Source organism: Anopheles arabiensis, chromosome 3 (genome assembly GCF_016920715.1).
Source record: "Anopheles arabiensis isolate DONGOLA chromosome 3, AaraD3, whole genome shotgun sequence".
Lineage (NCBI taxonomy): Eukaryota > Metazoa > Arthropoda > Insecta > Diptera > Culicidae > Anopheles > Anopheles arabiensis.
Window position 1 is genome coordinate 82,385,707 of NC_053518.1, and position 13,403 is coordinate 82,399,109.

The 13,403-nt window shown below is 44.0% G+C and overlaps 2 protein-coding genes and 1 long non-coding RNA gene across 3 annotated transcripts; 2 read left to right on the plus strand and 1 right to left on the minus strand.

The window, feature by feature from the left end:
* Positions 1-12: 12 nt before the first annotated feature.
* On the plus strand, positions 13-5,456 carry LOC120900247. Its single transcript, XM_040306999.1, has 2 exons — positions 13-694; positions 3,728-5,456. The coding sequence occupies exons 1-2, from the start codon at positions 38-40 to the stop codon at positions 3,956-3,958; spliced, it is 888 nt and encodes a 295-aa protein (XP_040162933.1). The 5' UTR covers positions 13-37; the 3' UTR covers positions 3,959-5,456.
* On the minus strand, positions 278-1,473 carry LOC120900248. Its single transcript, XR_005739176.1, has 3 exons — positions 926-1,473; positions 448-804; positions 278-373 (listed from the first exon to the last, which is right to left on the minus strand). It is a non-coding gene; the product is annotated as an uncharacterized LOC120900248 (long non-coding RNA).
* Positions 5,457-6,174: 718 nt separating the features above from the next.
* Positions 6,175-9,200, plus strand: LOC120903949. Its single transcript, XM_040313634.1, has 2 exons — positions 6,175-6,802; positions 6,877-9,200. Exons 1-2 carry the CDS (start codon positions 6,593-6,595, stop codon positions 7,018-7,020), a joined length of 354 nt encoding a protein of 117 aa, XP_040169568.1. The 5' UTR covers positions 6,175-6,592; the 3' UTR covers positions 7,021-9,200.
* The last annotated feature ends 4,203 nt before the right edge of the window (positions 9,201-13,403 follow it).

Consider the following 13,403-nt stretch of genomic DNA (forward strand, 5'->3'; position numbering starts at 1 on the left):
GGTGTCGGTGCTGGTTCGGTCTAGAAGGGGATAAACGATGTCGCGTGTGCCAGTCAGTAGCTCCTATTCCCGTCCAAGATCGGGACTGGCCGATGCTGCGGTTGACAACGTACGGCCGGAATCGCTCGCAAGCTTAGGTTCGCTGGCCCCGTCTCTCAGCCAATACGCGCTGGGAAATAGTGCTGGAGCCGTCGGTGCAGTGGCCGGTGGAGAATCATCGATGGCACGCGGCGCTGTCGATGGGTTCACGGCGACCCCGGTCGGTCAGCTGGGCGTGACGGCTTTTACGGAGGGCATCTACACGGAAGGAGGCCACATTAACCCGGCATTCAGCGAGGCTATGACGAACAGTGCTGGCCAGATGATGACGGAACTGGTCGGGGAGGAAACGATGGACAAGATGGAAAGGATGGAACAGAAAATGGCACGCGCGGTGGATAAGATTACCGATGTGGAGGTTTCGGCCGGCGAGATGGCGATGGTGGCTGGCGTGATGGACTACCTGCCCGAGGGCGAGGAAGAACCAGCGGTGCCCGAGGACGTACCGGATGCTGGGGAGACGCCGGACCTGTTTACCACGCCGCTGGAGGAGCCGGTAGAGGCGGACGTGGCCGTGCCGGACATGCAGGAGCTGAACGTGGGAGAGCTGGGACGGATGGGCGGACCGACGGATGAATACATTCCACAGATGGAGGTAAGTCGTCCTTGTGGCTGTGTTGGATTAACACGAGGGGAGGCCTTAAGCGGTCATACGGATATAGGCCTTTCTGAAGAGTCGAGTGAGAAGTTGTGAGAAGAGGAATTCTAAACCAGAGAAAGATTGGGAAGCAAATATACTTGTGAGCGGAGGGTGTCTTGGGGCCGCTTCGAGACGTCGGGGCCCCACGCGGCCGCTTAGTTTACGTACTGCTTAATCCACCCCTACCTTGTGGGACGTCATGACGTGCCAGACGTGTAGACGGTAGGACACTAAATATCTGGACGATATCTTATCGGTATCGTCACAGTACGTTATCTTTCGGGTTCAGGTCGTGATATGACGACGTATTACTTAACGGTTGTAAGAGACGAAGTCCGTTTTGAAACGTGAGTCGGGTAAACAGTGATAAGCGGGACTGATGTTGATTTGCTTATTTATAGCCAGGGACCATAAACCTGAGTCTAGTCGCACTAAGATTTTCAAGGCATTTCGAACTTTCATGATATGATCGGATCTTTAAAACTGATAATGTGAATGGTCAATGTACCGATTCAGAGAGTTCTTTAGGAATTGTTGCTACGCTAAAATATAGAATATTCAAGAGAACTATTGATTAGAAATGTTTTACGACTACCAGTAGACACCAGTTAATCTGACCGAGTTATGGTGCAACGCAAATCAATATGCTGTGAGTCCTTGAAATATCTGTATTCTAATTCGAAAACTTTGGATTTAGAATAGAACTTTAGATTTAGAACTAATTCTTGGCTTGGTCTCGTAGTACAGTCGTCAACTCGTACGACTTAACAACATGCCCGTCATGGGTTCAATCCCCAAATAGACCGTGCCGCCATACGTAGGACTGACTATCCTGCTATGGGGGGGATTCAATTAGTCACTGAAAGCCAAGCTCACAAGAGGGTACAGGCAGGCCTTGACCCACATCGGTTGTTGAGCCAAAGAAGAAGAAGAAGAATTCCAAAACTAACCCAGTTGAAGAACTGATCTTTAGTCCATACCGGTTTTTGAACAATTCCCGATACTAGTTCTAGCTCTGGGGCTAGTACCCGTATCTATACTGTTGTCGAAATTGATGCTAACCCCATAAAGGCTCTGAAAGCGAACTAGACCCTATACCGGTCTTGATACTGATCCCGAATCCATGACGGTCTTACAATTTATTCCGAATCTTGAAAGGTTCAGCAATCGATTTACAAATAACTATTCAGATTAGCCGGTCTCATAGTACAGTCGTCAACTCGTACGACTTAACAACAATTGCCCGCCATGGGTTCAAGCCCCAAATGGACCGTGCCGCCATACGTAGGACTGACTCTCCTGCTATGGGGGGGGGATAAATAAGTCACTGAAAGCCAAGCCCAAAGTAGTGGTATAGGCAGGCCTTGACCGACAACGGTTGTTGAGCCAAAAAGAAGAAGAAGAAGAAGATTCAGATTCTGCGACGAAGTCTGAACTTAACCCGATCGTAACCCTTTCACCCGTAACAGTTCCTGGCCAGTTCTGGCATTGGTCTTGTAAACTTGTAGAATCAGAAAGGGTTCTTAACATGATTAACATATTATGTCTAATATATCTTATCAATACATAACCTCTTCTGCTCCAGCAACTAGACCGGAACCCATAACGATCCTTGAATTTATCGCGAATCCTATAAGGCTCCAGAAAAGATTCGCGTAACTCGTGCATATAACTCGGCTGATTCCGAACCCAAACTAATTCGGCAATCGTTTCGGTACGCTTACTGGAACTGATTTTATTCCTAGTCTATTCAGCTGCTTTACTCATCCCTGCCCTTAAACTGATCAATATCTTATGCTGAACAAGAACCTTTATTGGCTAATCCCGAACCCGAATCCTAGAACTAATTTCGAATCAAACTCCAGTAGTGCAGATTTTCTCGGAACTGATGATACCCAACGCGTAACGGTTGAGTTCGGTTCCGAACCCAAACTCATGCCGGAACTGGATCGGATTTCAACTTCATGATATTCCAACAACTGATTCTTGTACCATCGCGGTCCAGTGATTGATTCTGAACCTTCATCAGCCCAATAACCATTCCAAGTAACAGCGATAGAAAAAAAAAACACCAAAAATTGAGACAAAAATAGTCGAAGGCAGGCATGTTGTATGGCTCATCCGGGGAGAACAAAATTCACGGCGAATTCAGCGTTGAAATTTGCTTAATGTTATTATTTCCCAAGCCTCTGACGTATGGCGAACGTCACCACAAAAGCGGGGGGGTGGAAGCAGTGTTTGTTGTTGCTACTACCCCTGCATCAAAATACCACAGCCGTGGGGATTTCTCTCTTTTTATTACTGCCCCTACGTCCCATGCATGCCCCGGCATCGTTCGCATTGAGTATGAGTGATGTCATTCGCGGCAAAACGTTCCCCCGAAATCTACCTCGAGCGTTGTTTCGATAGGGGCTGGCTGCCGTTTGCTGTATTGGTGTGTTTGTGTGTTGCTTTTGGTCGCGCTTCTTTTGCGACGAAAGAGACCCCTTCTATTTTCTTGCTCGTATTGGTTGCACCTTAGCTGCCAAAACAACAACAGTCCCAGCAGAGATGACCGCATGCGGGTCGCAAGGGTACAGCGTTATTTAGAATCGATTCCAACGTTAGCCGGTGCGGTTGCGGTACGGTCAGTGTGCGTTAGAAACGTAAAAACACACGTGCACAGTGTTGGGAGGGGGATAAGTTTTTGCCCGAGATCGAGAATGAGTTTCAACTGTCCACTGTGCGAGGTTGTCTTGGAGACGCGGGCCGACCTTGACGAGCACGTGAAGGAGGAGCACACGACGTACTACTACGACACGTATCTGCTCGTGCCGATGGTGCTGAATGACATCGCCACGGTTGGAACGACCACGACCGTTCTCACCAGTCCACCGACCGTTACGGTACGGTTCGCCTGCCTGCCTCGATCCATGCTGACCCTTTCATCCCTTCTTGTGTGGCTAGGGTGGTTCCAGTTTGACGTGTTGCTTTGCTTACTCTTTGCAGGACGCTGGTGATGCCGATGCAGATGGTTGTTGTTGCTGCTGCTGCTGCGGCGAGGACGGTGGCGATGATCTGTGCGGCTGTGGCGATCTGTGCGACTGCGGCTGCGGCAGCTGCTGTGGTTGCGGCGGACTGCTGGGCTGCGGTGACTGTGGGGACTGTTTCGGCTGTGGCGATTGTATCGGGTGCGCCGACTGTGCCGACTGCTGTTCGTTCGACTGCTCCATAATGTGAGCCTAAGGCCTGGTTACTTCTCGAACGAGAGAGAGAGAGAATGGAGAGAAACTAGTGCAATCGTTACACCCGTCCGTTCCTAACTCATAGCCAAGCACTAGAGTTAGTTTGTATGTGTGTGTGTGAGAGAGAGAGAGGGAGATGGAACGAAGAGTGTTTGGTGCTAAGGCCTACTGCGTGGTCTATTGCTGCTAAAGTGTACAAGTATGTACAGCAAAATAGAATGCAAAAGACCATCTAAAGTCCATCTCGGTTGTCCAGTTGTCATACTACTAACGTGAGCAGATTAGCCTAGCGGACCTAATTTAGTGTATCATATTGAGCTGAACTTAGGATAACAAATTATGGAGCTTTCCATTTCTCACCGGGCATATGAGACAGGGATCCGAGCGTGTGTATTGATCCTCAGCTCCGGTGTGAGCAGAGTTTCGCCTCTTAACTGTAATCTACGTGTGCCACAAAATATCTCCTCTAGCTAGGGTTTCCCTCTTTTTTAATGCAGGCTAAAGGGATGGTACAGCAGTTACAAAGCTGCCAATATAGTAAGTTAACACAGTGTAATTTTTGGAATAGTTTGTTTTTGTTTTATCCCCTTATCGGAACGTTGAATACCGATTGCTAGCCAAGCTGAGCCTTCCTACCCGTTTGTGTTCAGTATTTCCCTTGAGCTTGTATGATAAATGATATACGAATTTATGTACGAGCGTGTGTGCTACTCGCATAAAAGTAGAAATAAGATAAATTTTACATTTTGTAGCCATTGTTTTTACTTTTCACGTAATGAGCTAAGCTGATGACACTGAAAGTGCAATATTTCATTACTCATTGTATGTTTATGCCCATGCGGTCGTATTGCCGTATAAGTATTATCGTTTATCAGCTGATTACTTTATCGGATTGCTAACCGGAAGCGTAAGGTAGACGTTGTGTGTGTCCAAACCCCCCAAGATACCGTTTAGCGCCTCTGGTTCTTCAATAACACGTTTTCGGCATTTGGAGAACAGATATTGCATTACAGACAACGATGGTAAAACTTACTCTCGTACACTTATCTTAACGTCTGCCAAATGTGCAGACGACTTTATGGTGAGGTGTTCGTAGGATTTGCCAACTTCCGACACTAACCGCCATAGGTGTTGCCTGATAAGCAACGTATAAGCTTGCGTCAACCTACTAGAAGTACGATAATTGGACAATTGTGTTGAGAAAATAACATAAACGGAAGTTGTTGCCATAGGATTAGTCTAACATTCTGAAAACATACCAGCTCAATGACCAGAGTGGAGCATAACTGCATAACGGAAATTGGAGGCAAACGTCATGCAGAAGAGCTCTCGAGAAGGACCTGAATTGGTTAGAGCCGCTCTTTTGGAGATTACGCCAATCGCAGATTTTTCGGGACATTTTTTACGACAATCAAATACGTTTTTTGTGATATTCGTTATTGTTATATTATTTTGTGTAAATAAATGTATTTATGTAATCATTATCCATTAGACCAGGGGTCTCCAAACTACGGCCCGCGGGCCGCATGCGGCCCTCAAGAGCTTATAATGCGGCCCACGATGACTTTGCCAGATTTAATATAAATATTACGTTATTATGAATTTTTAAAATTAAAATGTTTTTTTTTTTTACTTTTCTTAGACAAAATCAAGCTTTAGTAACACGAAACTGTACAAGTATCATTGGTATTTTATTATAAAAAAGAGATTTAAACGTTCACTCATCAGTTAAAGTTAGCGTCAAATGGCCCTCAACGTAGTTATTTTTGAAGCAATGCGGCCCGCGAGCTGAAAAGTTTGGATGCCCCTGCATTAGACCACCATATCAAAAACATTTTTTTGTAGAATGAATCAAACTTTGTTTCTTTATTAATTTTGCTTGATAATTGTAATAATGATAATAAAAGTTTATCAAAAAATCATCAATATTTAGAAACAATCCTTTAGAAACCTTTAGGCGTTAAATTAGGCCATTTGGTTATGACTTTTAATTACAATTATTCCAATTATTCTCCAACCAACCAAATTTTAAGCCCTCCAAAGAATCCGTTGAAAATATGTTCAAAAGAAATATCGCCCTTTGTGCGTTTTCCTTAGCTCCCTCTATGAGTGAGCGTATGTACTACCGCTGTCAGTGCTCAACTAACACACACACATACGCACCCAATGGCAATGCCTACTGGCAGGCGCACACTGCACGGTACGCGTACTGTCAGCAGCCTCCGACACAGATTGTCTACCTTCAGGCGCAGCACACCGCACAGTCGATACGATGTTAACATATTTTTAAGCCAAGTTTTGTGTTGCAAGTCCTTTGCCGCGCCGTAAAAAAAAAGGGAAACGCATACGCACACACGCAGACACAATCTACACAACCGATCCGCAGGTATTTGAGACTGAGAAGGAAGACAAGCAGTCTGTTAATCTCGCAGCAGGTCCCATCATCCCATCACCCCGCGCTAATCGCCATGCAAATCGCATACGACGAAAGACGTCCCCCGCTGCGACCGAACGAGCGTATGGTGCTGTTTTAGGCTGGACCTAAAACCAGTGGCACACGAGAAAAAAAAAACGAGTGTTTCGGTTACTGTGTGGAGCCCTTGTGCGTCCGCTTGTGTGTGTGAGCAGGATGGAACCGGACCGTGGTGTGGCGGTGCTGAGCTTCAAATGTCCGCTCTGTGATATGCCGATCGAGTCGCAGGAGAAGCTGAAGCAACACATCAAGGTCACGCACAGCCATTACTACTACGATACGTATCTGTTTCCGCCGGAGATGCTGTTCCCGGGCGCGTCGTCCAGCGCGTCGGCCAACGTGGAGGGTGTAATCAGCAACGAACCGGTAAGGGAGAAGGGCCCTAGCAGTTGGGAAGTTGGGCTATGTCGCTATGTTTAAATCTCGCTTTCCATTTTTAGCTCTCCACGCAGGAAGTGACAATCGAACAGGCGGAAGAGGAATGCTGCACCTGCTGCGGGTACGAGGAGACGGGCGGTGACTGCGGGTTTTGTGACTGCGAGGACGATGCACAGGGCGAATGTGACGACTGTCTGGTGATGTGAATGCTGGCCGGGGGTTTGTTGCCGCTTCCACTTCCGTTTCAATTTCCAGCGCCGGGAGAAAATGGTACCCGGGGGCCCCCCAGGGCTGTTGGCTGGTTGGTTGGTAGGGATATACCGCCATACCGCAAGTATTAAATCAATACAAACCGTGGCACACCTTTCCCGCCGGCGCTGCATTGCCATTTCGCCAAGGACGCTCAGCCATTCGCCCGAAAGTGCCTAACAACTCCAATCTGTCCGGTTTGTTTTAATTTTTATAATCCAAAAAACATACAACCTCCCCCAGGAGAGGCATCAGGAAAATTGGCGCTACAAAACCAGCATTACGGGGATAGGAGACGGCTTCCAAAAGCTTATCAGCTTCACACAAAAAGATACTTGCCAAAATCATAATTGCTATCGTACGAGAGCGCGGCCAAACGAAAACAGCATGTCATGCTTCCTTCTCTTCCAAATGATGGTGAACACTTTGTGGAATAGAAACAAAAGAAACCTCCCCAAGACTGTAAGACGTCCGGTACTACATGCAACTTCCTTCCGCTTGGAAGAAGACGCACAAAAAAAAACAGAAATGAAAAGAACCCCAAAACGAACCACCGATTAAGTGTTAAGAAGGAGGCTTTTGAGCGTAACACGAGCTTTCTAGTTTTCATTACACTCTTCCAAAAAAAAAAAAAAACAGAAAAAGACCCTTCCAAAACAAACAGAGGCGGTGGGGAAAACACAAAGAAAAGAAAAGTTTGCATAAAAGGGTAAAATAGCGTAGCTTTAATGTAAGATTTCATTTACCAAAACGGTCCCCATTTTAAAAGCATATTGCTCTGTCGAACTAGTATTTAAATGGGATGTTGAATGTTAGGATGTGTTGTAGTTGTGTGGTAGTATTTTCACCCCCCCGCATGGGAGCACGCGTCAGAGTCGCACTCTTTTACTCTTGTGGTAGCTTGGAGGAGTCGAGGACTAGGCAAAATTCAATGTATTTTGTGTATGCGTGTTGCGTGCTTATACGTTTGTTAGTAGATAGCATGGCAAGCATGGCAATACTTAGACTGTAGTACACGATACACGATGCACCATAAACAAAGACACACACACGTACTCACAACATGATATTCTAGATCATGATCAATGCAGCCTAATTAGAGCAGATCGCTGAGGCAGTGAAGCGGCAGCTGTGCGAGTAGTTTTTAAGCGCCGACACTAGACACGGGTTTGGTCTAGCAACAGAAACTGAGTAACAGTATTGCGTTAACATGAAAGCGGAAGATGATGATGATGATGTTTTGGGCTAGCTTAAGATCTATCTATCTAACTTATTTACCGGTAGAGCCAAAGCAATGAGGCTGTAGAAAGAGGGGGAAAAACAAAATGCGTAGAGTACAAGACTGTAGCATGCAAACGACTGTAGTGCAGGATGGCACCAAGTGCTGATGACATACAAAACCACCTCCCTTCTTCCCACCCCTTTCAAACCCAAAATGGAGTTGCATCTGCCAGTGCAAGCCGTTAGTGTTGGTAGAGAAGGTTCCCTTCTGGGTCACTTCCTTTTGATGTTGCGTAGTATACTGTTAAGAAGTCCCAACCTTGTCGATATCATCTGTAGTCGTTATGGTGTTGAAATTTTGACATTAATTTTTTGCAAGGTTTTATAGCGAACGCGTTACACGAACTCGTTGATTGTATCTACAAAAACTATATACTTTCCTGAAACAAGGGATCGATTAGCGTTGTGGAACCCTTTTAGAGCTTTATCTCTTAGGAAGAAAAAACAAAAAGATTGAATTTTATACCTTATTTTCATGCTCTCTTTTCGATTACGGACTGTTTGTGTGCGATATTTAAAGGAAAGGCTAGATTCGATGTAACTACCTGTTTTGTACCTTAACATATGTGCACGAGTGGTGCATATAGCACTCAACCCAACTCACACGAGCGTTGCGATGAATACTCCATTTCCTCCACAATTCAAGGCACCTTTAGAATTTATTAGTGTGAGAGGAAGAGAGAGAGAGAAAAAAGGAGAGAGAGAGAGAGAGAGAGAGGAAGGGATAAAGAGCGAGAGAGAGAGAGAGAGACAAAAAGAATGTGGAAAATGTAATACTGATAAACAAGCAATTGGAGTGCCCATCTGGAATGGTGCACGGAAATAGGAATGAATAAAGAAATATATTAGTAGTTTACAACTTTCTAGCTGTTTTTTTTTGTAACCATACCTATTTTGATTTTGATTTATTTCAGATTCATTAAAAAGCTACTATTTGAAATGAAATTGCATACCTTTAGGCGACGATGTGTAATTTGAGCGTATCCATGGTACAGTCGTCAACTTGAGCGGCTTAATAACATGCCCGTCGTTGTTTAGTGCCTAAAATGGACCGTCCCCTCCCCCCCCCCCCCGTAGCAAGGATCCGGCTGCACGGTACTGAATAAAATACTCGAAAGCCTGTTTCTGCCGGCATATCTGCATAGGATGTTTACGCCAAACAGAAGTCTAATTTGAGACTTACATCAGCGTAACACTAAAGAGAATCTTTCCATCATTATCAACAGATGGTACTGTATTTATGTACTGTATGGTACTGTATGTTTCAAGTTAAACAATATTACCAGTTGGAATGTTTTACATTAGCCTAAGGCAGTTTGCCTAGCGGATAAGGGAGTTAAAAATTGCATTTCTTCCATGTTTATTCCATTGTATTTTGGAAAAGAAATGAGTGCTGTTGCACCTTACCACAGATTGTTTCAGATTTTATATTGTCTCAACATTAACATTAACATTCCAGAGATCCAGGAAGGGTGTATTTATGCCACATTTGCCGCGCAAGCGTTTTTTTTTCAATTGGCTTAAACAATTCTTGGATAAGCCCCTAAATGTATGTAATATGATGTTTAATAACGAACACTACGGAGCAGAGACCTCTGGTTCCAAGGATTGACTGACGGATGGATGGTTAGGTTGTATAAATAAAAAAGACAAGCATGATTCAGCTTTTTATAAGAAGAGCTATGCTTTGCGCCTCATTTTTTTCTTCTGACATTTTTATTGATAGTTGCGCGAAGCTCTGGATCTTTAAACACTTCTGGCTCACGTATAATTTTATTCTTCTTCTTTGGCTCAACAACCGATGTCGGTCAAGGCCTGCCTGTACCACTTGTGGGCTTGGCTTTCAGTGACTAATTGATTGCCCCCCATAGCAGGATAGTCAGTCCTACGTATTATTATTTATTATTATTATTTATTATTTTATTATTTTATTATTTTATTATTATTATTATTATTTTATTAAGAACTGATATACTTTCAAGCTTTAGCAGACACAGTTCTATATTGTCTACAAAACGCCTTAAAAAGAAATGCTATTACGGCAGTTGAGGGAAAATACCTTGAATGTTCAGTTAAAAAACGTTTTGTGTATTGCATACTTGTAGGCGCTGCCTTATTCCAACCGAACTGCTTGAAATTATAGTAGCGTATGGATCACTTCGTTTTTCACTCACAAAGTTACATGCACTAGAATGAGAAAACTTTACCCTGCCTATTTCGAAAGAATAAGATCGTCAAGCGTGAACGATTTTGAGCGGTTTTGTTTGCCAATGCATCCATACCATTTGCTACACATGAGACAGGATGCGATGGAAATCAAGAAGAAAAAAAAAAACATAGGGAAAATTACTCATCTCTTATCATCCAGCAAGCGCTTCAGAATTAATAAAACAAGAAGAAGAAGAAGAAGAAAAAACAACCGTGCATCTCAATATGGCACACGCTTTGCACAGATCACACCGAAAAAAGGGGGAAAAAGTTTTGTAGTTTCCGTACGATATTTTACCCGTCAGCCGAACTGTTCCCTAACCGAGGCGAGGGATTCGTGTGCTCCCAGTGTGCGATTTCAACGGTCATTTATTTATCCCTCCCGTACGTACCGTGTACGTGGACATGTGCAACAAGGGACTGAAAGTTTCCTCCCTTCCCCATCGCACTGCCCTTCTCTGCTAGCGAAGCTATCGAACTGGATGGCATTTCCGGTTGTTTGACTTCCACCATGATCGGGGACTAATGGTTGGGTAAAAAGTGTGAAAGTTTGAATTGCTCCTGTTGGTCCCCGTTGTGATATGGTGGCTATCTATGTGTGTGTGTGTGTGAGTGGTTGCGTATCATGTACGTACATGCTGCGGTCAGCACTGCTGTAATATTCATACTTTTCTCTTCCACATGAACGATTCGAAGTGATGGGCAAAGTTTTCCGGGCGTCCCTAACGTCCGAGCGAGCACTTGAACGGTTTGGTCCAGTTTTTTTGGTTTTGTTTGTTTGTTGCCTTCTCCTCAATGCAACGGGGCCCACTTTTGCTTTCACTTGGACAAAATGAAAGAAACAAAAAAACGTAGCCTTTGCAGACAAATTCTTCCAAACAAAGAAGCAGCAAGTACTAAAAGTACCATAAAATGCCAAATGTCAACCAATATTCCGTCCAGCGACAATCGAACGACAGCGACAGCGACAGCGTCCACTGATATTTATGTTTGTTGAAGGAGTTTTTGCTTTGATTGTTTTTTTTTGCACACCACATTTGCCTACTGACCACTGGAGCAACAAATCGGGAATGCTGAAGAAAAGCCAAACGACACAAAACCTCAAAACAAAACCATCCCGAAACAAAGAAACCTTTCCTATTGCCTTTGCCGTGGCCTGTTTGCTGCCGCAACGTTGCACGCATAAAATGTGGCTTGTGTCAAATAAATCTCGTTCGAACGAAGACCCCCTCACTCAGAAAACACGAAACTTTTGTGCAAAGTTCTCGGCGCAATTCCATAAGATGGACAGTTGTTACGCATTATCGTTTCGAAAGTACGCAAAGAAACTGTCTTTCTTACCGCGTGTGGTAAGGTTTCGAGTGCGGCAAGAATGCAATAAAATCCGAGAACTTTCCGATCACGATAATGTTGGACGTTTTGTGATGCTTATGGAGAAGAATGCAATTGGTCGTTGGATATAAAAAATACAAAGAATTTTTTCGCTGGTACTTATTGCTTGCATGATAAAATACAGATATAGACAAGCCTTCAGCAATATTTCTTATAATGTTGGGGAACAAATGTGGAACTGTAATTGTGGAATGTTTATTTACTTGGTGTGTTTGATCAACTGAAACCAAAGGAAAAAAGCTCCCATCATCTTACGTGGTTGTGTCGTTCACGTAGCGCCTGAAAGTATGCTATGCTCTATTTAAATGCTTTTTAAGACATGCGGTCGTAATTTGGCAATAATTTCGTCCTGTTAAATCTGCTGACAATTAGCTCGCCTACTTCGGTAACTAGATACTAAAGGACAATTCTAGATAGAAATCTACATTGCATACATTTAGGCGAAATTATCAACAACCCTTATAAAAGGGTATTTTGACTGAAATAATATGATTTTTTGAGTATGTGTGGTCTTTTTGTTGAACTTAACGTAGAAACTGGCGAGTAGGTTCTTACAGGGATGCACAGTCCAATAAACAATTGTATAAATGCTTAAAACAAAGCCTGATTTGAAAAACATCATTGTCTACCACTTGTAAATACTTCAACCCGCATTTTGTACACTGTCCCCATGATTTAAATAATTGTCAACTTCGATTGGAAAAATATCATTTTTTTGCTTCAAATCATGCCTTATTTGAAGCTCGTGGACAATTGTTCTTTGAACTGTAAAACCACGTAAAAAAGATACCAAAAACTCCTGGTAGAAAACAACGCCTAATAGTATGCAAAAAGCGCCAAATGGTATACAATCTGCATGCTTTTGCCTCCTTATGACAGAAAGCGCTATTGCTAAGAAGCAAAATCTTCTGCACCACGATGGATAAACATGCAGATTAATAGCTCATCCAAATATCAAACAAAACAGTCACACTGCAGAGCTAATTATTTTCGTGCCTTTCGGGAAAAGGCATGGTACCAAATCAAAACCCGACCAAAGCAAAATGAGCAACAACAAGAAGAAAAAGCTAACCCCAAAAGTTTTCTCTGCTTTTTTTTGCTGCCCCGTTTTTTCGCAAAACTTTCCATTCGCCGCCACTATAAAATCTGAAAAAGCTTTGCCCGAGAACAGAGACGTTGGCAGAAATGGCAAAAGTCAGCCCTGAAACGCGGCAAATGGTCTGGCCGGTTCGTGCGACGGACCCGCAGCCCAGGCATCCGGACAAACCGAGCATGAATCGTTGCTTTATTGCCGCTATTTAAATGCAAATTTTGTAATTTACAACTTTCATCCGTTCCGTGCTAGTGCGCGTCGTCGATGCTTGCTGACGCTAGCGAAAATGATGGCGGCCCTTTCCCCCCCCCACGTAGCGCTTAAGCGCTTCGGGTTGTGTTGCCGGATTGTTTGCATCCTCTGCTT